General features: G+C 37.6%; 1 protein-coding gene across 6 annotated transcripts in view; it reads left to right on the top strand.

Moving 5' to 3' along the window:
- The window catches only part of EPHA7 (EPH receptor A7), a 164073-nt gene extending 148484 nt beyond the window's left edge, over positions 1-15589 (top strand). For 2 of the 6 annotated variants that reach the window (XM_065632632.1, XM_065632631.1), the window contains exons 16-17: positions 890-1045; positions 14763-15589. In XM_065632632.1, coding sequence (XP_065488704.1) covers positions 890-1045; positions 14763-14958 — 352 coding nt within the window. In that variant the 3' untranslated portion in view covers positions 14959-15589. Of the gene's footprint in view, positions 1-889; positions 1046-2228; positions 2640-14762 lie in introns of those variants that run through there. The other 4 variants (XM_065632635.1, XM_065632634.1, XM_065632636.1 and 1 more) reach the window with 3 other exon arrangements.
- The last annotated feature ends 7247 nt before the right edge of the window (positions 15590-22836 follow it).

Here is a 22836-nt window from a genome sequence, read left to right as displayed (position 1 = left end):
TCATGGAACTAACACATTTCTCAATAAACTACTGCCTGCTCGTCACTCTTTCCACACTCTCACCACTGGCAGTCTTTGTTTTCCTTGTTTCTTAAAATTGTGAAGTTTGGAAGGCAAAGATCATCATCTATTGTAGTTTTATATGGTGCATCCTTTGCCCTATGAACTGCTACGGTAGAAATAGTAATTAGCAATACTCATGCTTGGCCAATGTGCTTTGACAAGCTACACTGTAGATTTTTGCCTTTCATTTTCTGGCTTTAACTCCTTTCAGTGATTGCATCTCATTGTATTTCACGGTGTAGCTTTTAATGGCTTCTTCATAAATTTCGGGTGGATTATTTGAATGTGGTAATTTTTTGATCTGCTAGCTAGACCACTGCACTAGGGGATCGACTGGCCTGTGTTCTGCTCTCAGTTCTTCTACTGACTGATTTGGTGTGTGACCTTAAGCAACTTACTTTGTGTCTCTGCTCTTTCCTTGTCTCTGTTTTGTCCCATCCAATTGAATAATGGCAATAGCTGCTGCTACATTTTCTAAGATGCTTAAAAGAATAGCATCTTTTTTTTACCCAGCAAATTTAGTTGCAGCTTCTGTCATGCTAGGTAATAAGGTTGATTTTCAGTTGGTAACAATAGTCCATTAGGCTGATTTTGCTCACTCTGACCTTTCATCTTTTACATGAGCAAGCTTAGGAAATACATATTGTGAGTTACAGAGTAGTCAACAGCTATTCGCGGAATAATCTAAACTGTGTATAAAGGCTTATTACTTTCTACTCTTGACATTTTTAATATCCCGAACTTATATGACCCTCACCTTGCTAAATACTCCCTGATGTTTTACTCTCTTTGGAAACAACTTACTTTCCTTTTTCCTTCTCCGTAGACCAATTAGCCCTCTTCTGGACCAGAACACTCCCGATTTTACCACTTTCTGCTCCGTAGGCGAATGGTTACAAGCTATTAAGATGGAAAGATATAAGGATAATTTCACAGCAGCAGGCTACAACTCTCTTGAATCAGTTGCCAGGATGACTATTGAGTAAGTTAGTACTGGGCATGTTTAACTTGCATTTAGGGAATTTCTAGGTAAAATAATACACAATGTTCAACTCCAAAACTTCACCCTGAGTACAAACATGGTACTTGGGGTTAAGCCAAGCCGGTTTAGCAGCTGATGGTGTTGCACTGGAGCACCCCATGAAAGGGCAAATACCCTGCTACCTATGTGTGGCATCACTTTTTTCCCTGCTTTTGAGACCAACTGAAATAACACCAAGGGGCTACAATTTGAGGGAGAATGTGGCCCATTTCAAAATACGTATGTATAGGAAAATAACCACTTTGCCTTCACTACTTAATTGGTACCTTCTCCAGACATGTACTAGAAGATGTGGAATGTTCTTCCAATTGGCTGGGGGCTGTCTATGTCCTGCAAGAAATGACTTTGCATTAGGATAAAAGTCTATGCAAGCAAAACAATTTTCTGAAGGCAAGTGTGGCCTGTATTAGTGCTGCCATCTTAAATGGGTCTTCTTGGCACCCTGCAAACAACATTCTTGTCCTAGTGGTTGCCAAACACATGTTGTTCCTCTTACAGAGAGCAGTGTTTTTCTAAACAAGTTACTAAACAATATTCTCAAGTTTGCAACCCTACTCTTGTCTAGTTGGTATCACTAGGAGTCTCAGCCTATAGCTTGGGAACTGTCATCAGAGCCCACAAGCTTCTGCTAGATCAGTAACACTAGTAGCAGTCGAATTGAAACAGCTGCTCTTCTTCATTTGCATGATGGATATGGGTCAATACGCAAAGGGTTTCTCTAGGCATCTCTTTAGGAAGCAGAAGGTGGTCCCCAAAATCTTGTATTTACATAACTTTGTCCTGAAAGCCGTCCAAAGTGTTTTACAAGAGAAGTGTCTCTTTCTTCGGGTGTCCTTTAAGGCACAATAAAAGGTTATTGTAGTGCAAAATATACTGGGCTCATTCTCAGATGTGGAGCCACATGCGGTGTAATTACATGATACTTGCCATATAGTTGCACCCCTCGCTGAGAAGTTGAACAGCCGCCTATATGAACTTCACAGTACTGAGCTGAGGTTCCAGTGTAGCTCCAATGTTAGAAGCTGGTAGCCCAGAGCACTACATAGCTTTGACTCACAGTTGAATACCATACAATAGCAGTCTAAGTTGAAAAATTAACAATGTACGCATTTATCTTCCCCAGGGATGTGATGAGTTTAGGGATCACGTTGGTTGGTCATCAAAAGAAAATCATGAGCAGCATTCAGACTATGAGAGCACAAATGCTACATTTACACGGCACTGGCATCCAAGTGTGATAGACATTTCTCCCTTATGAGGGAGGTGACAGACTGAGAGAACAGCACTGGCCTTCAGTATATATGAAGTGCTGCTAGAAGACACTTGATTTCCTGGGTCCTTCCTGCAGTGAATAGAAGAGCTACAAGAAGCACCTACAGACTTGAACTCCTAAGTGCCACCAGAATTTATGAAAAGGGAATTAGGATCCACCAGTGGTGGCAAGGAAAACAGCAGTGACAATAAACAAAGTACTACCTGAATAAACATACAAACACCTTGAGCTCTCTAACCTCCTTTTTATCTAATAGACTTTTTAAATGTACATAAAAATTTAAAAAAGAATATATTTGTCAGATAAAATCATGATATTATTGTTGGATTCAACAAAATATTTTCCTTAAATCTGTGATTTCTGAATCTTTTTTTAATCATTTGTGTTTATTCTTCATAAAGACTTTCTTTTAGTATGATGTTTATATCTTTGGACCTTTTTAGTGCTAATTCTATGACACATTACTACACTGGGTACCTCTGAAGGATTATTTGAGTTCCTAGAGATTTAAGAAGCATGACCAAGCAATGTATATCTGTCCGAACTTTGGTATCCTTTTGTGCCATTTACTTTTGTTAAATCAACACTATATTGACATGGCTAGCTAATTGGCAGGGAGTCAAGAAAATGCAAGTTGCCAAGAGCTCTGATATTTTTTAAAGAATTTTTTAAGGTTACACATACGCTATCTTTTAAAAGAAAATAAAAGAGAAAAAAAAAAAAGAAAAAGAAAAAAGAAAAAAGAAAAGCAATAATGACCCCTAAGTAGTTCTAGGCACTTTTAGCAAATTGTTTGCAAGATGATTTTAATGGACTAGAGTGAAAGTGAGATATATTCTAAGATGTAGATCTACAACTGTAAACCTGCTGAGACACTGCGTTGAATGGACAAGTGATTGTAGGAGTGTCTCAGAACTTGGGTGCAGTTCTCCAGTGTTACCTAAACCATTTAATCTGAGCACATCACATTTTTTTTCTATACTCTGCATTAGCAAATCTGAGAGAAATAGCTGGAGTATATTTTATATGAGTTTATGCCGAATGCAGTCCAGCTGTCAGAATAAGGACATAGATTTTATATGAGAATTGTAGAGCATGAGGCAAGGGGCAGTTCAAAATTTTCAAGTTTTTTACAAGCTTTTGCTGCTCTGAACAAACATAAGTGTGTGTGTGTTCACATAGACACAGCAATCATTCATGAGGAACACAGATGCAAGAGTAGTTGCTCAACAGAATATCTTTTTACACCATTTACTTATATATGAATTTTGTTTGATTAAAATATTTAACTACCATAAGCAATAATGAATGATGTCTTTAGAGATATTGCAGGAATGTATATGAACCAGAGAGAAATGCTTTAAAAAAAAAATCTGAAAATTGTGAACTACCCCAGCAATGAAATGCTGTACTTCCAAAGAGAATTAGGCTGCTTCTATTGATTTTAATAGAGAAAGATCCCAGGGATCAATCATAAATTGGTCTTGTTTGATAATGTGGGCATCCACACAAAAAAAAATAAAAACAAAAGAAAAAACCTTGTAAATGTTCCTTTGTAAAACTTGTAAATTTTATTTATACTGTCTTGTTTTGTACACACATTTATGTGTAGTGAGCTCTGAATACATTGAAAATGCACTATATTTTTCTATTTTACTTGCAGAGCATCACAAACAAACATGTATATTCAGTGCTACATAATGTGTTTTCCCACATTTAGGACCAAAGATAGTTATGAAAAACTTAAATGCATCATTTTCCCCCTCCTTTTTTTCTGCCCCTTTTTAGATCACTGTACAGTGTTATATTTGTCATTTTATTTATTTGTTTCATTAGAAAAAAGTTTAGTTATACTAATTTTTTGTCCCCTCCCGTCTTTGTTGAAGAAAATCTGTAAAAACCTTTTAACTAGCATAATCCCGTTACATAGACACTTCCATTTGTAATCTTTGTAATAGACTGTAAATATATTTTTGGAACTATAATGCAATGTGCATAAGGGTTATTTTTCAGTGTCCATATATGATTGTTTATACAATTCACAGCACTTTACAGTCATGCTGAGAAGCCTAATTTATTGCCTGGATTTGGGCAGAGTAAGAAAAAAGGTGAATATTCTTATTTCATATTAGATTGTCATTCAGTAGAAATGGAGTTATTTTCATGTATGCAGCTCAAGATGGTTTTTTAACTATTAAAATTAATTTTCTAGAAATGCTGTAGAAGTAAGACGCAGAGTAGACTGCATGCCCAATATTGAAATTAGTGCACACAAGCACTCGGCCAAGGCACTTCAAGTAGCCATTGGAACACTCTTTCTTAATCAACATCCATTTTGTGTTATGACAAAAGCTAAGTGCCTCACTGCTGGGGTGAGTATCAGGGTGCTTGTCAGTTTTGCTACTGCTTTAGGCACCCAGCTATGAATTTAGGAGTCTAAGTTCAGATACCTGCTTCCTTATAAATCTTGGCTATTGTTTCCAAGGGCTTGGTGATTAAAGGTGCGATGCAGCAATGCTGGTATTGCTGAGAACCCATGAACCCTAAATGTGAGAGACTTCAGGCCAGGCTTCACCTTTAGAACTTGTTCAATATTCTGAAGCATAGAGGCCTCGAAGCACGTGTGGTGACCTGGGCTCACACATGTAAAAGTGAGGGCCCTAATGGTATTTCTTCCTTATTTTTCCTTATTTGATTTAAGCCATCTTCTTTGAATATTAAATATATTTAAGCATTCATCTATATACCTTGACTGCCTTAATGTTGCCACAGATTTTTACACATTTGAAAGTGGTAGAGTAGACCCAGAAAGCACAATTGCTATCAATACTCCTATCGTAGCTATCTGTTCAGAACATTACTGCAATTTAGAGCACATGCATGTAAATGGATTTGTAAATGGTAAAGCAGCAACATATTGATGTTGGTTGCAGTTCCACAGGTTCCAGGAAAGCGTAGTCCAGTGAAAGCAAAATAGAAGGCCAGAGAAAGTTGATGTTCATGGGAGGAACTGAAGAAAAAGTTGGGTCAGAGGGAGGATTGAAGGCTAAATGATGAAACAAAGAAATTATCATCTCAGTTCTGGCCTAATTTCATTTAATTTGGAAATTGTCATCTCTAAAAGACAGATTATCAGACTGTCAGTGAGTCTGATCTTTCTTGATTTTATCCATCTACAAGCACCTAAAAGAAAGATGCCTAAGACAAGCAGGATGAATCTCCCTCTGGCAATGCATATCTCTATTACCTGTAGAGGGAACCCAGATGATTAGCTTAAAATAGGCATCTAATGTCTAGATAGTTGAAATTAGGTGAGGTGATTCCTACCCTATTATGTCCTTAGCTGATACAATTTCCTCCACAAGCTGAGTGTCATAGAAAGACAGCTCCTCCACTAGTAGTATGTCACGGAATGTATTTTAACTGGGCTTTATCACAGAGAGAGGTGATTTTTTTTTTTTTTTAATTCAGAGATTGGTAACAGATCATCTAAATGCTTTTTGTATATGGATATTAATTCTTGAAAAAAATTGTGATTGTTCTGAGGAAGACCTGCCTAGTAAATTACAGTTATTTAGTATTTTAAATAATCAGAAATATTTGCTGACATACTGCTTCAGTCCAGAGGTTATGTGATCAGATATGATAGTTGCTGTTTGCAAAACCATGTTTATCTAAAGCCTTGTCATGTAAAAATCTCCAGGAGGCAAAGATGCTTAACTGTATCTCAAATTGAATGTTGCCCTTAATATCTCAATAACTGAGCTCTGTCTGTATTATTCTCCATTTAAAATGAGTTTTTTATATTTGTTTAAGCTGGAGTTATCTGGCATCCACTGAGAGAGTTTGAAAAAATGATTTTAAATTAAATTTGCTTTTCTCCACTAGTAATAACACATGTTAAATAGTTTCCACTGTTTTGAATGTTACAAAATCTATTGCTTTAATGTGGGGGATGAAGGGGTTTATTTTTGGTTTGTTGTTGGTATTTTTTTACATTTATTGATTAGTAGTTGAAATAAAAAAATGATAATTTGTCCTTAACTTTCTAAATCATTCATATATAACAACTTTGAGAATGATTTAAATTCCTTGACTTTTGGGTTACTGTTGAGATTATCATGTCACTACAGCCATAATACCAAGTGATGCCAAGACACCCTGCCACAGGGGCAGGTTCAGCCGGCATTCTGTTGCCCAGTAATGGCATGAAACAGTCCCCCAGCTGTGTGCCAGGAGTGAAGGCCAACTCAGTCAAAAAAGGGTCATTTCATCTTTTAGAAATATGTATATGTGATATGTTAGAGCTAACACATCCTTAATGCATTACTTCCTACATGCACTTAGGAAATGATATACTCATCATCTGTATTTGGGGTTTTGCCGTTTTTGTTTGTTGGTTTGTTTATTTATTTGTTTTATTTTAAATAAGAGACATTTGGCATGCTTGTTGAAGAGAACAGTTCCCAGATAGGATGACAAGCCGAGTTTAAGAAAAATACAATACAAATTCTTGCCTAACAGTAATTCCGGCAGCAGGTGCTGCAGGGGTATTCAGGCAGCTGGTGCTATGATTTGCTGAGCATCTAGCACAGCAGGGTTTCTGCATGTTCAGGACCTGTTAAGATTGTACTTCTGATGAATTAACTGATATGTAGAAACAGGCAAATTTTTTCCCCCACTAACTTGGAATGGACTTGCAGATGGTAGATTTGGGATTCACTAGACTACTCAAAAGTCTTAGCCTCAAACCCATTTCTAGTAAAACAAGAAATTCTGGGCAGCAGCCTGTATTTTCCCTCCTATTCCCTTAAGAGTTGTCAAACGTAGCCAACAACTGCTTTTAAACAGAGATTTTTATTTTTTGCTTAGTGCAGCCTTCTTTTCTTGGGAGTAGGCAGTTCTGTAATTAAATTTCCTGCCAAAAGGATCAGGGAGGGATGATAGAGGAGGGAGGGAATACAAAAGTTTTGGGGAAAGAAAAAGAAAAAAAACACAAAAACAAAGAAAGAAAGAAAAATCCAATCCAACAAATGACCTGTGAACTTCCCTACTTTGGGAAGTATGACTGGACTCACCATTTTTTGTAACACATTCCATATAGGAATTTGAAAAATATAAAAGATTAAACCAAAGGCATAAGATCTGAAATATCCTGACGAGTAGTGGCAGAATGCAAGCTACATTTGTGGGAGTTTTTCATGTCTGGATTGGGTTTTGTGAGTTTTTAAGTTAGGAGGATTACGACACGCATTTAGAATAAAGTCCGTTGGGGCAGGCTAAGGGACAAAACTAGTATGTCTATAATGTCCATTAAATTCTCAGTGCACTTTCAGCATGAGTAAGGGTTAGGCGGTTTGAAAGCGAAAGGAGTCATATGGAGTTTATATGCTGTACAGACTGTGTAGGCTATGTCCAGAGAGATTATGAAAAGTTAGAAGTTAAAGAGGAAACCCCTCACTTTTGTACCTGGTGAAAAGTCTGAAAATGGGAGGGAATGGAAAGAGAGGGGTATGAAGCCATTCAGAATGTGTGACTCTTAAGTCGTAGGGTTCCACAAGATATTGCTGGCAGGGGAGTTAAGGAGTGTGAAGATTTTTTGTTTAAGTAAAGAGACACTGTTAATAAAATATACCTTATAATCTAATGTGGAGTGCTTTCAGTACTGTGATTTTTCCTCAGGCCAGATTGGAGTTTGTCAGAGAGATTAAATTGAGACAGATGGGAAAGCAACTGGTAATACGCTCATTCAAGCAGACTTGAAAGAGACATGAAAGGAGAATTTTACACTAAAAGCCTGAAAATAAAACATGGACTCTGATGATATTTACTCTCAGAACGTTTTAGGGTAGTTTTCTTTAAGTCTTGGGTAATGGTAGTAGATTTTAGCACTGATACTGTACAAATTAGGTGAAATTAATGTCTAATTAGGGTGACCAAAAAAGAACCACTAGTCAAAAAATGGTTGATGTCTTGATAGACTGTGAAAAAAGATGTGACACAGCCATGCGAAAACTTGTGTAGCCAGCCAAATGCATCTTGGACAAAACAAGACATAATACCTAGTGCCAGAAGAGCTAAATCAGGAACGGAAAATCTATTCATCCATGGACCAAGGCTTCTGTATTTAATTTAACCAAATAATCAATTGTAGAACTGTGCTGCTAATAATAATTAATACTGATAATGAAAAACTATAGCTAAGAGGTGATCTGATGAATCATAATATGGTTAACATTGAAAAACACGGTGATTAAGCCATAGCTATGCCCAAAGACTTATGTGTGCTACTGGTATTAGAATTACGTGACTCTTTAGTATTTCAAGTCAGCTATAAACTGGAGACATTATAGCCCCAAGTCTATAACTAAGCCTTCCTCTTTTATGCCAAATAAAAAGATGGAAGGAATGCTGAAAAGTCTGTAAGGCCTATCAAGTGCAATACAAATCATCTTCTGATTATTTCCTTGTAATTACCGAGAAAACCATGAGTCTATCTCTTATGAGAAAAAAAACTTCCCGCTCCAAAGATGACATCTGAATGTTTTACTAGGACATCAAAATCTAGTTTGAAAGAGGATAGACTGAAGAGTGATAAATACAATGTATCCATGTTTATCCCTCGCATTTCATGTCTGCAGAAACATTACCCAGGCAATTTCTTGACTACCATTCAACCTGTCTTACTATGCCAGCTTCCACTGGCTTCCTGAAGGGCTGCATGTCTGTTTTTAAGATGTTTGCTGCAAAACATGTTTCAGTTTCCTCTCCTCAGGGACCAACCAGCCTGTGCCAAGAACACATGTGTAGTTTAAAAGAAGGTGCAGGAATCTCAGATTAGTTCTCTCCAGAGTGTTCTTTTCAGTCATAGTCACAAATTAAATGTATTTGCCCACAGAGGTTGCACATAGTAAATTATATGAGAAATATGATTGGCCTAGAATCAACTTAGTAAAATCACTCAGATACCTCCTGAAGGCCACTCAGAAATGGCTGGTTTTAGTTGGTGGTTAGGATTTTGTTCAGAAAGTGAAAGAGGTAGGTCTACGTGAAGTCTGTGTGTACAATTTTCACACTCTGTAAAACACTCTACTTACCAAAGCATGGAGCTTTCTGGGTAGCAGATATCCTCTGTCACTGTCACTGAAACTAGATCAAAAATGCAAAATCTATGAATACATAAGAGTAAACAAATAAAAAAAAATTGTAACAGAATCAGACCAAGTCTTCACCATTTATTGTCTGGTCTTGGCAGTGCTGGTGCTTCCTTGTGGTGTCAGTGGAAAAGTAAGATGGGTCCAGTAAACAGAAGAGGAAAATGGAACTGAGTGGAGTGAGGAGACTCTGGGAACGGAGAGGCTGAGGGGGTGTGCTGGACCTGTGGGTGACTTTGGGCAATCTTTGTATTTCTGTTTCAGGATCTTTGCAGTTCAGAGCCCTTGCCTTCAGACCATTTCATCCTAGGTCTCTCTCCTGGCTTTTTTACTCAAGTACCGCCTTATGTCCTCTCTTTATTACTCTGTACAAAATAGCAGTGTCTTGTTCCCCAGTAGCCAGTGTTTATACCCTCAAGGGCTGCAGGAGAAGGCATGGTTAGATTCAGATCCATGCAAATACAAGAAGAAATTGGGCCAGCAAGGCTCTGAGAGGGATTCCTAATGAGAATTTCCTTTGATATTGCTGGGCCTCAGTACTATTGATTGCTATTGTGATGAGAAAGCCTACATCCTGCCATATAGCTTCCCTACACACTCCACACTGTCAAGAGAAGGAAAGGGGCCAGGCAAAAAGAAAAAAAAAGCCTTCAGGCATTTCTTTGTAGTGCTCTTTTCAAGAGAAATAATTGTCTCAATGCCTACATTACCTAAAGTTGTGCAAGAAACAAATCATCTTTAATGCTTCCTATTTGCTGGCAAAAGAATCCCAGATAGGCTGTGTGTTGTCTGTTGAAAATCTCAGTCACAAGCTGCCTCCTATCCCATGAAACTGCTTGCCAAACACAGGGTGTTTCCCAGACAGTACCTTTCTTGTGGTAGTTACCTGAGTATCACACTACCAAAGTCCCTCTGCAGGTGCCCACGTTTGATTCCTTGTGCAGAGGTGTTTCTGGCATTTGAAGGATACTTCCCCAGCCACATGGAGGGAAACTGGTTTTTTGCACTATGCTCTGCTTCCATTTCTTCCCAGCTGGCCTTCATCATTAGTACTTACCTAGCACCATCCATGCTTCACTGTGGGGTAAGTAGAAGATGACAGTGAGGAAGGAACATTTGTTATAGTACCTCAACAACAACAAACGCAACATCTGTCTACAACCAACAAACTATGGGTCAGGGAGATCTCTCCAAGTGATCTGCCCTCTAAGTGCAGAAGTCAATAACGTTGGTCAAAACAAACAACCACAAAAAAGTATGTGTATGGGGGAGGGGCGTGTTGAACACAGAAAAGCTGAATCATTCAGGCTTACAAGAGAACTGCCCAGTAACACCAATGATACAAGCTAATGGAGTATGTTTCTATTGGCCGTACAACCTAAGAGGGAGCTGAATGGTAGAAATCAAAACACCTGGTGAGGGGACTGTTTCAGGGTGGTGGGAGAAAATAATTACGTTCTGTGATTTTATACTGCCCATAATGACTGGGGGAAAAGTCTCTTCTCATTCTTTTATACTATTATAAACCTACTTCTTATGGATTTAATGAAATGAATATAACTGGATTGATAGAAATCATATGGAAACTGATGCTTTACCTGTGTTATCTGCTTCTGATTTATTTGCTGGGAAAGAATAAAGATGTTCCCTAGAAATATTACCTGCTTTCAGCATAGCAAAGTATCTTAATTATGGAAAAGGAAAAAGAAATCCTTATAAATTAAGCCTTCAATGCAGCTAATACCATTTTTACACTTGTATTTTAAAATAGGATTGTGTAAAGCTGAATTTATTTTTTTTTTAATAAACATCAGATGCTGCCAAGTTATTTAAATTTAAAATCCTAGAGGAATGGATAGTATATATTTCAGAATGCTTTTACAAATGGTTGCATGATATTTAAGGTTGAATGTTCAGGTCAAAACTAACAGTGCTTCACTTTAGATACCAGAGAAACAGGAACCATACATCTTAGCATATAGTTATGCATCTGCGTATCTGTCATTGAGCCATCACAGCATACTTTTGCAAAACAGAATATTATATTTGAGGCTTAGACTGTAAGTTTTTTTGTGTTGTTGCTGTTGTTTTTGTATTTAAGGCCTTTTGGTGATGGAAGCCCTTGTTAGCTAAGATCAGTGAGCATTAGTAAGCAGATAAATATGGTGTAAATTAGTAGAAGCCATTTGACGAAAGTATGGTGATATCTCACAGAGGTGATGTTCAGCTGTTACTGAACTCATTCTCTCTCTTTGTCTAGTGTAAATGCAAGAGCAACCCAACAGACTGACTCCCCTCATGCTTATTGGGAGCTGAATCATGGCTACTCATAGTTCAGGATACATAGCTGATGGAAATGTAACACCTATCTGGCATCCTTTTACCTCTGCTTCCAAGAAGGCTCACCTTATTTTGTTTTGATTTGATGAATGACTTACTTCTTTTCTGACAACACATGGAAATTTTACGTATCTCTTGGGTAAGAAAGGCATAGAAAGAGCAAGACTGACTCAACAGCTTTGGGCTGCGGGAAGGTGGTACAAGAAGGCCAACATGATACTTTCAACCTCTGTATGGGAAGGGAGAAGTTGTAGGTATACATATGTTGCCAAACACTTTGATCTGCAGCTGCTTGCCTGGGAAGAAAGTTGGTTAGGCTAAGCCTAATCCAAAATTACCTTCAGAATTCTTACTTGCACTGTACAGTCTCTTCCCTTCCTGAAGAACCTTTCTCTTCCAAAAATCCCCTCCCTCTTACTCTTAAATTGGTGTTTAGACCAACAGAAGACTGTTGTTCTAAGATGGAGATTTTTTCATGGAAGAGGTTGAGTGTCCTGTCATGTCCCAGAAGAGCTAACATATTGGTCTGCAGAGACCATACTTTTCCCTATCATTCTGCCATTGCTCCACTATTAGATAAAATGTCTGTCATCTCTTTGATACTGCTTTTATGTGTGTTTCCTGTTGAAAAGGTGAATTTGGGCATCTACTTTCAGAGGAAGTTTGGGGCTGTGAATCCCCGAAAATAGTTTCCTTGGAACACATCCGGATTTACTGCTGGGGTACACTATGGCATACCCAGGACCCTCCTAATTGTGCTGAGTGCTAGTTCTAGTTCAAGGTGTTTCCTTGCTGTGGAAGTTAGGGTGGGTGATAACTTGTGTGTGTGCTGGGTTTATTTCATTATTAACTACAGGTATGGCCTTGGCACCATCAGAGTTAAAAGAGTACTAAATCTGACCATACAGATATCCCAACCAAGAACTGAAGTCATATGCTTACCTCAGTGGGGCTTGTCAGCTGCCTTATCCACTGTCTTTGACTGGCCTTCGGCTTCTCAAAACCGTTTTAGGTTTCTCTCTCTTCCCAGGAAGGTAGAGTATCTAATTCATGAATGACAATGGACAGCAGGGCAGCTAGAAACGAAGCATTACAATAATGAATAACTAGGTCATACAAATGCAAGGAAATTATCAAATTGATTTACCATGTGTCACACAGGGATCCACATCTCCTATCTGTCGATGTTTCATACTTGTTAGCTTGCACCTGATCTCAGCTCTGGTGAAACCAGCACTTGGCAATGAGAACCAGGTGTAGCCCAGAGTACAGCCATGCAACAGTGCAAGGTATACACTCACTGTCTCATGAATCTCTTGATCTGAAGACCTTCATCCCGGTGCTGACCAAAAAATGTCAGTAGAGGCATAGCCAATATAAACGTAACCTGAGGTTTTAAATACCTGTGTATCTATGCATTTGCCTTTAGCTTTGAAGAAATTCACATGTCAATCATTTTTACTAGTTCAAATATCTACTTACCTTCAAAACAGTAAAAAAAGAAACTATCAGGGTCAAAAAAAGTCTTACTTTTGGAAAGGATTTCTCCTCAGAGTTCTTTTTTGTTGCATTCTTTTCTCATGCATTCCTTGCATTACTAGGGTTTCAAAGGGCAGGTGCAAAAAAACCCCCAACTAATAGAAGTGAAATTTAGCTAGCTAATACCTTCCCTTCGTGTAAAATTAGTCCCTAGGACACTACACTGAAGAGAGAAAAGAAAAAAAAAAAAACAAACAAACATTCTGTCCTTCCATCAGATTGCTTCCTCTAGCTTTTTTTTTTTACTAAGCCTTAGACATTGTGGCTATTAGTATTGTCAGATCCTCTTCTCAGTTTATCATAAAACATCTGCTCCCATAGTGTCCCGTTTGGTGACAGAGATGTATGGTGTGCTAGAACGTATTAATAATGCTCTTCTCTTGAATGAGTATCTTCCCTTTGATTCACACTGTTAAATAATCTAATCCATGTGCCGAAATGGCAGATACTACTTTAGAATCAACTCTAAGAATATTGGTTGGTATGGCAGGGGGACATTCCTCTGCTGGTTTATTTTTCTTTAGTATTAGTGTTACATTGGCTTGTCTCAATGTCTGTAATAAATTGCTTTTCTCTCAGGAATTTAAAATAATTTAGTTAAGAGATTGCTAACCATATGTAAAACAATTTTTCTTCAGTCTTGGCCTACATCCGTTAGTCCTGAAGCTACATTGTTTTGGAGATTTCATATGGCTAGCCTGTCACTAAACGTCCAGTAAAATCCACATCTTTGTCTTTCCTTTTCCTTTTTAAACTTTTGGGGGTTTTTTTTGGCAACACAAGTAACATAAACATTGTCTTAGAGTGCCTGAGACGAGTCAGTTAAAATGTTTTGCAAGATTCTTCACAATACTGAGAGCTTCTGACAATGTCAGTTAGGCCAAAGGAGAGTCTATTTCATTACTTTACATGCTAGAAGCTGACTACCATGTGTATGCTTTTTTAATTAAGCAGAGTTTAAATTGAACACACCCATTCCACCCTTTTCCTGCTTCTCTGTTGTAAAGAGTTATCCACATCTTCTCCCAGTCCTTAATTTTGTACTCAAACATCCATCTGAAAAACTACACCTCATTCATTTATTTCCTTTATTTCAAATACTGAAATTGTCAAGTATAACCCTGTGGCTCATTGAGATCCACCGTGAAATGAAACAACATTTCCTTCATGTTAGAGGTGTTTGCTTGGGAATCTTTGCATTTTTGATGTTTACCTACTTAGTTGATGAGAATTTTTATCACGTAGTGGTGTGTACATGGCAATGACAATGTAATTTGCCTCTATTACTTCCTAATATCAGGATTCTGCTGCACTGCCAATTTCATATCTGTTGTTATTATTTGTTTGACAGAATCAAAAACATGCCAGGTGCTTTGCAAAACAGAGAACAAGAAAAATCCCTTTCCAGAAGAGATGACAGCCTGAATAGACATGGCATAATGGCAGGAAACAAAGGAAGCAGAAAGGGGAAGCGAAACAAGAGTTATAACCATAAGATCATGAGATTGGTTTGGAGGCACAGTGAACGCTATGAGGCATTTTTTTAAAGCACATAAGGACTGTAGTTGGGATTAGAGAATGGAAATGTAGAAAAGAAGCATGGAAAGGAATGGAGAAGAAGGGAGGAACAGACTGGCAACAGGAGGAAGAGTAAACAGAGGTGTATGGGAAAGGCCAGAACACACACCTGACAAACTGAGGATTATGACTTATGCCAAGAATGAAAGACCACATCTGAAGAGCATGATGATTTCAGGAGGATGGCGAAGCAGGACATGGCGATGCTGCTAGGGAGAGAAGAGCCAGCAAAGCTACCCTGGAACCCTGCCCTGGAAGCTCCTCACACTCATACAACCCTGCTTCCCCATCTTCTTTCTAGCTCCCCTCTTATACACAAAATATGTATATAGAAGAGCAAAGGAGAAGGAGAGGCAGCTAAATCAAGCATTTCCAAAGGTCCTACTGGGGAAGAAGTTTAAGCTGGGATGATACAGATTTACTGATGCTGCTGCTGGTAGCAAGTGGCACAGAGCATCCTGTCAGCCTTTCTCATACAGACAAATCAATGGGAGCCTTTGCCACTACTTACAAATAGGTCTTGCTCAGAAATAATCAGCAATATTATGATACTCTAGCCAATCCAGGGCATTTTAAAATGTCCTTCATTTTAGATCAGAAATAAGCAGAAATTATAACATTCACAGTGAAATGGAAACAGGGAAGAAACATATTTGAACAGTTTCTTTTAAATCCAAAAATAATCATTTCAGTATTACGGAAAAATATAAGGGGGATTTTGCTAATTGAAAAAGAATACATTCTATAACTTTTCATTAACATTTCTGATAAAATTGGGAATTATTTAATTATGTTGGATTGTTTGGGGTTTTTTTTGTCTAGAAAATTGGTGTTGTTTTTAGAAGGAAACTGGAAAATTGTAATTTTCAGTCTGTTAGACATTTTAAACTACCCTAATTTCAAAGAAAGATTTATTCAGGAGCAAGAAATCTGCAGAGTGGCCAGTCTAATCTCTTCCTCACTTCCTTCTCCTCTGCTTCGGTGATCAGACACGTCTAGTGATTAAGCTGCAAAGAGCAGAACCAGTTTCTCTGTCTCCCTGAGAAAAGGCATTTTGCCAGCTTCTTTAAGAATTATTAACTAGCTATGCTTACAGGAGGTTACTTTTTTGCTGCAGACTATGTCTCCATTTAAATCCTCCTCACAGCTCTTCCATTTTGCCTGGGAAAGTTTATCAGAAAGTATACTGGAAAGGCTCAGATCTTTCTGTCTCCAGTGAAACTGGTTTTAGACATAGTTACAGCATGACAGATGTACTGGTATGACAGCTGACAGACTACTGGTGGTAATGAAGTATTCTATTACTTTGGCATATATAGACACTTTTTGCTTGGTACTTCTGACTGCAAAGTATTTATGTTTAGGGTACTATAGGTAGCTACCCATTGTATTTTTTCTTATAAGTTCGAGGGGATAGCACTGGATAATCTTTTCTTCTCCTTCAGGCTAACACAGTTTTGCACGAGTCATTCATCTTGAATGCGCACCAGAGTGATATCAAACTAGTTGTTGTGACGCCTTATCAATATGATGCCCATTTTTAGTCTCCTAGCAGTAGAACGATTTAAGTATCATCTAGTGGAGACAACAGCCTTGTTTAAGAACATGGTGACTCTGGATAGGATTCAAATAATTCATCTAGGTGAGGAGGAGACAACTGAAAGTCATAGCTGAAATATCACCGAAAGTCTGTAACTGGTTGGCTTTGTCCATCATTTGCCCAAACATTTTGGTAAATGGTGGCTTACTGGATTCTCAAATGGCAGCAATGGCCAAGTACATTTTTTTTAATTGTCTTCAGTTTGAACTTTGCTTAAATTAGTCAAACTCTTTTTACCTCAGCATACCATTTTAGCAATGAGGTTTACAGGACCTACTCTGTCAATGTAAAAACTTCAGCTACTAAAGAAAATACTAGGTAGAGAGAGCTACACAATGTTCAGCAGTGCTTGAAAAATCAGGCCCATCTCAGTAATTTCTCTTCACTGTTATTGAAATAATATTGGATTTAAGTCATACAATCATGGTGTCAACTTACAAAATCTACCCTGTTTACATTCCTCTTATAATAAAAAGTAGCTCAAAGTTTTACAACAGTCCACATATTTTCGAATAAAAAAGAGACATTGTAAGGCAGCGTCATAGTGTCTCCCCACAGTACAGAATTTTTTACGTCATTTTTACATGTTTGAAAGAACCCTGTTAACTCAGCTGCATACAACTTTTTGCAATAAGAGACTCAGCGCAAAGCAATATCATAGTTAATATTTCTACTAATTACATTTAACCAAGCTCCAGATTTTGCATAATTTTGCCCCTGCTTCTGGCATGATAGCAGATAGGCAAGATGTGTGTACCTATCTTTTGGCCCTGAGAGAGGATTCCACTGTGTGGCACCTTTCAACCCTCTGCTACCAAAAGAAAAAAAAAGCTAATTTCAATTGGGCGAGGTGGCATAACCTCTGAAAACTGTAGTTTGACCTACCTTCTGAGTTCAGACACTGAACTGGATGCATGATTTGGGAAGATTGTTAATACCAGCTACCTCAGTAGCCACGTGGTGTTAAAGGAAAAAGTCTTGAAAAAAAAAATAGAATATTATAATGTATCCTGAGAGTAAAGGGCAGCATGGTTATTTTGCCTATAATTTTTTTTTTAACCTTGCCTATACTTTTCCTGCCAATGCTTTCCTGTTGTTATCTGTCAGCTTTTCCAAGAGGACACCTGGTTGTGCATAAAGTAAGAATAGCTGCACTGATTCGAAACACAAGTCCACATAATCCTGTGTACCTGACAGGTCCCCTGCCATGGTAGGGTACAGTCCTGTTGTTATAAGGCCTCCACTGTCCCCTACAGATTAGGAACACCTTCAGCTGTTGACTTACAGACATCTTCAGGGCTCTGTATCCAATATGTACAGTTCAAATGTTTCCTAAATCAGGGGGTGCACTATGTTTAATAGTCTGAATTTGTCCTAGATCCTGTGAATTTACTTTCTCCTTCTGTCTCTCTTTCTCTCTCTGTCTTGCCCTTCTTTCTTCTAAAATAGAATGACCAGGGCTGCATGAATTATTCAACATAAGAGTGTATGATGTATTTATACAGTGATATAGCGATACAGTGTATTTATACAGTGATATATATATGTTTTCTATTTTGTTTACAGTTTTTTTCTTAATCATCCAAATATCCTGTTTTACAGTTTTAATTGATACTGAGTGCTTGACTTGATGATTTCAGAAAGCTGTCTAATATTAATTCATTTCTTTTCTTCTCAAGCAAGTTAATTTGTAGTCCCTGCCTGTGTATGTATAGCTAGATGTATTTTTCCCTTGTGCATTTCTTTCTGTTTTATCAAATTTCATCACCACTTTATTGCCAATGGCATTCAAAATTGTGAAATCATTTTGCAGTTCCTTACAGGCAGCTTCTGATTTAACTTTTAAAAATCATTTTGTATCAAACTTTCTCATCTGACAGTTCTTAGATATCTCATTTCCTTTTACTACTAATAAAAGTACTTTTGCTTAAAACCTTCGTTTTGATTTGTGCCTCAGTCCAGGAAGCTTTGCACACACTTAAGTGCCCGGTTGCTATAATTTACTTCTGCATTGTTCAGTGTGGGGGAGAGAGGCCTTCAAGCTATTTGTGTTTTATTAATTGGAAACCTCAAAAGTAGAGTTTAGACCTTTTTATTGCCTACTGGTTCTGACAGAGTGGTTATACAACCTTCAGAGTAAAAGATTGCTCAGGGCTAGATCCATAAAGTGCATTTAGGAATAGCCTTTAGCCTCTTCAGTGTCCTACCTCCTCACAGAAGCTATAAACCCAGATTAGGCACATCCCTCTACACTGAAAGGGGACAGCTGGGCGTTTAGCAACAACCTCCACCAACTCTGGCATACGGAGCAGGGAACAGTCTGAGTGAGCTGGAGAAAGAGTCAGATGGGGGAAATAAAACAAGTGAATGGTGTGCTGATATTGGTATATTTTTCAACACTGCCTTACTCATGGGACTAGAGGGTGTTGTGAGGTGAAACTCTCAGAATCTCTGCCACAGTACCTTTTTCTCTCGTTTGTCCCATTATTTCCTGCAGTGAGCTCTGGCATTGAACTGCAACACTGAGGTGCCAATCCCTCTCTATCTCTCTATCCCAGTAAATACTGTACTTTCAGTGTTAGGCAACAATTGTGTGAACTTTGGGGAACTACACTGTCAGTGTGAGCACCCAAAGCTGCGTTTCATAGAATCATAGAATGTCCTGAGTTGGAAGGGACCCACAAGGATCATTGAGTCCAACTCCTGACCCTGTACATGACAACCCCACAGTTCACCCCATGTGTCTGAGGGCATTGTCCAGTCTGTTCTTGAACACTGCCAGGCTTGGGGCCATGACTGCCTCCCTGGGGAGCCACTTCTCTTTCATTGCAGGTGTAACGTGGGGTCTGTGTTACAATACCAGTAAAAGCAGTGAGAATAATTTGAACCCTGAATTAGTAAATCTGTTAAATTTGCTTGTGTAGAAAGGAATCATTTCTGTTTGTCCCATATCTTAACTTCATTGAAATGGTATTTTAGTAATTTTCCAAAACCTATTCTCTGTCCACACAAGGATTATGCCATGACCCATGTTACCTTATCTGAATACTACAAGTTTGTAATTATAGACAGGGGAGTAGACCCTATGAGTTACTAGTATTCATAACATACTAGAAATTTTACATAGCGGGGGAAATAAGTGGGTGATGACTGACATTTAGTGTTTCTCAAGCTGAGTTGCATCTTGGATAGTTGAGAGGAGGAATGAAGAGCTTTTTTATTTATTTATTTGTTTGTTTTTTAGAAACATCTCTGCTTGCTTATATTAAAAAAATTACAGAAATATGTAGTACTGTGTTTCTTTTTCTGTAGTTATAAAACTAATTATTTCAAAAGATATAGCTATACTGGGCTGGTCGGTGACAGAAGAGACTAGCTGTCAGAGGAGATTTTTTTATGTTTCTAGAGAAAGTGTTATGAATTTCCATCTGTTCCATTGCAGTGTAGATGCCTGTAAATCTTTCTCTGAATCAGTAGAACTTCGGGAACTAATAAGCCAAAAATTAAGAGCCTCCACAAACTGCCATGCAATGTTTTAAGAATGAATAAGCCCTGAATGACTGCTCTATCTATCATCTATATCTAAGTATTGGCATAGGCTAGTTCCTACATTTGTAATTAATTTCTTACTTTCTCAGTTTATGTTAGACATATATGTTGGCCCAGTCTCTCTGTTGACAGATATTGAGTAACAATGGCAGGCAGCAAAAAAATAGAGTGAACAGAAATCTGGGATTAGAGGAAAACTCATAACAAATGCTAGGTCAGCAAATCTTCCCTGGTATGTACTGGGTGGGTACAGATCTTTTTATATACAATGCCAAAATGGCAACAGAAGTGGATTTTTATGCACTGTTGCCATATAACAGTAAGGCTATTGCTAGGAGATCTAATATACTCAATGACACAAAGGAAGGAATTGGTAGAAAGGCTGTGGCTTTAAGCTTGGTCAAAAAAATCTAAGTACTAACTGCAAGCTGATGAACTTTATTGCCAGTTCTGCCATTGAGTGTTTACACCAGGTGCTTTAGGAATGTTCATTCCTTCTTCACGGCCCATCTCACCAGTTCTTTCTAGTTCTTTTCTTTCTGTGTAGACTGGGATTGAAGGCTGGATGTCCACATCCTTTCTCAGGGTCTCTAGCCCTGCTTTTACTTTCACTTGAACTTGTTCTTGTATCACTTCATTGGCTGTTAGCCTCAGGTCTATTTAAGATTTTTCTGTCTTTTTAGTTGCATTTTGGATGTAAACTCTACTTACATTATTGAAAGATGGACTTGGTTCAATCTTTTGTTCTAATCCAAACTACCAGAATTTAGTGAGTAATTATTGATTCTTTAGAGAAAAAAAAAAAAATCATTTTCTCTAGTTCTGTAAAATCAAAACTTTTCCTGTAACATAATTTTGCATCATGGTTTCCAAAAGTTTGGAACTTAATTTGAAACCCTTCATGGGACCTTTTTTTTTTTTTTTGAAGTACTAATTTCCAAATCTCTGAAATGCAGGAATTCTCACTTTATTACAAACGGCAGAAATATATATATTTAAAACAAGCAAACAAGCAAAAACCACCCAAACAAACCCAGCATTTAAAATAAAATAAAGAGCCTAAGTTGCTTTTCTTTTGACATTTAGGGCCTTGCTTTATTTTATGCTAAAGCTCTATCTTTCTTATAAATGCACACACATAGGTCTGCACTTTACTGAGTAGCCAGGGCAGTCTTACCATTTTAATATTACAAATGAACTTTTAACCAGTGGACAGAAATTCTTATCAAAGCTGAAGTATCTAGGAAAACAAATTGAGATGGTCAGTTTGGAGGCAGGTTTTCTAACAAATACAAGGAGTTGATGATATGCTTCATTAAATATTTCAGCTACGTGAAACTTAAAAGATGCACTGTTGTCAACCATAATTAATACTAATTTGGACAAGAATATTTCAAACCTTGCTGTAGTCCACTGTTGAAATAACTATCCCTAGAACAATAACACCATTTCAAAATTGTATCTCAATGACTACAGCCAGCAGAAATTTCTTTAGGCAATTTAAGATCTACAGTTTTCTTACTGCAAAGTATTTATATTGTCAATAATTTACCAATTAATCTGTAAAAATATATGGAGTGCCTTCTTTCTGAAAACTTCATGCTATAATGTTTTCTAACATTCATTGAAAACACAATTTAAGCATAACTTACAGAAAAAATAGGCAAGGCTCACAGCAAAAGAAAAGAGCAGACTTTTGTAGATGAATCACTTTAAGTCTAAAGCTAGTACAACATTTTAACATTATCTTTCTTTGCCAAATAAAAATGTGGGAATTGTCATACTAGTCCATGCAATGTAATATTTTATCTGTACAGTCATCAACAACTATACATCTGTTTTGACAGCTGAATAGAAAAAAGAAAACAAAGAATTTAGATACTTGTGTCATCATATCCTAATGTCACCAAAACTATACATAAATCTTTAGGCAGATCTAGACCAAATTCTTGGGAAAAAGCTAAAAAGATCTTACTCCAAGTTTACCAGGAATTTTCTGTACCTACCCATGGGTGCACACAGATATTCAAGCACATGTACAAGTACACGTACAGAGGCCAGTCAAAAGATATTATCTTTGTTTCTTCTACTCAGGAACTAGAGGCATGTTCAGATTCAAACTACTTTTAAGGAAAACTTTGCCTTTGCATGATATCTGAATTGAAATTACACAGAAACCTTAATGTGTATAAAGACGTAATTCTCTAAAATAGAACAAAAACAAGCATTCAGAGATGTAATCTGCATTGTTGCTTGCCTATCTGTGTGTCCATCTTTTGATTTATTTTGAGAACATGCTTACTTTCCACCTCCTCACTAATGTGCTTTTGTAGATTAACAGAATCACAGACTAACTGCATTCCCCCAAGGGACCCAAGGAAAAAACCCTTAAAATTATGTATGAGTACATTCTTTAAAGAAATGTAATGGCCCCTCTGTCACCCCTGAAAATAGGGGACACTACTTCTTTCCCTCCAGGTTGCCCTCATATGCATTTTTATACTGAGGAATTCCCAAGGGAGGAAACAGTGCAGAAGCTCTGAAACTTTTTTTTTTTAATCATGATTGCCAGTGGGAATGGATTTGGTCAGGAGAATGTAACCAGCATTAAAAATATCAGGTGCTATCAGGTGACATTAAATGTAATGAAATCTCAAGGTCAACTTAATTTCTTACCTCTCCTTATCTCTCTGACACG

Source organism: Caloenas nicobarica, chromosome 3, assembly GCF_036013445.1.
Source record: "Caloenas nicobarica isolate bCalNic1 chromosome 3, bCalNic1.hap1, whole genome shotgun sequence".
NCBI classification, from domain to species: domain Eukaryota; kingdom Metazoa; phylum Chordata; class Aves; order Columbiformes; family Columbidae; genus Caloenas; species Caloenas nicobarica.
The sequence above is the reverse complement of the archived record's forward strand: the minus strand, read 5'-3'. Positions and strand labels throughout refer to the sequence as shown.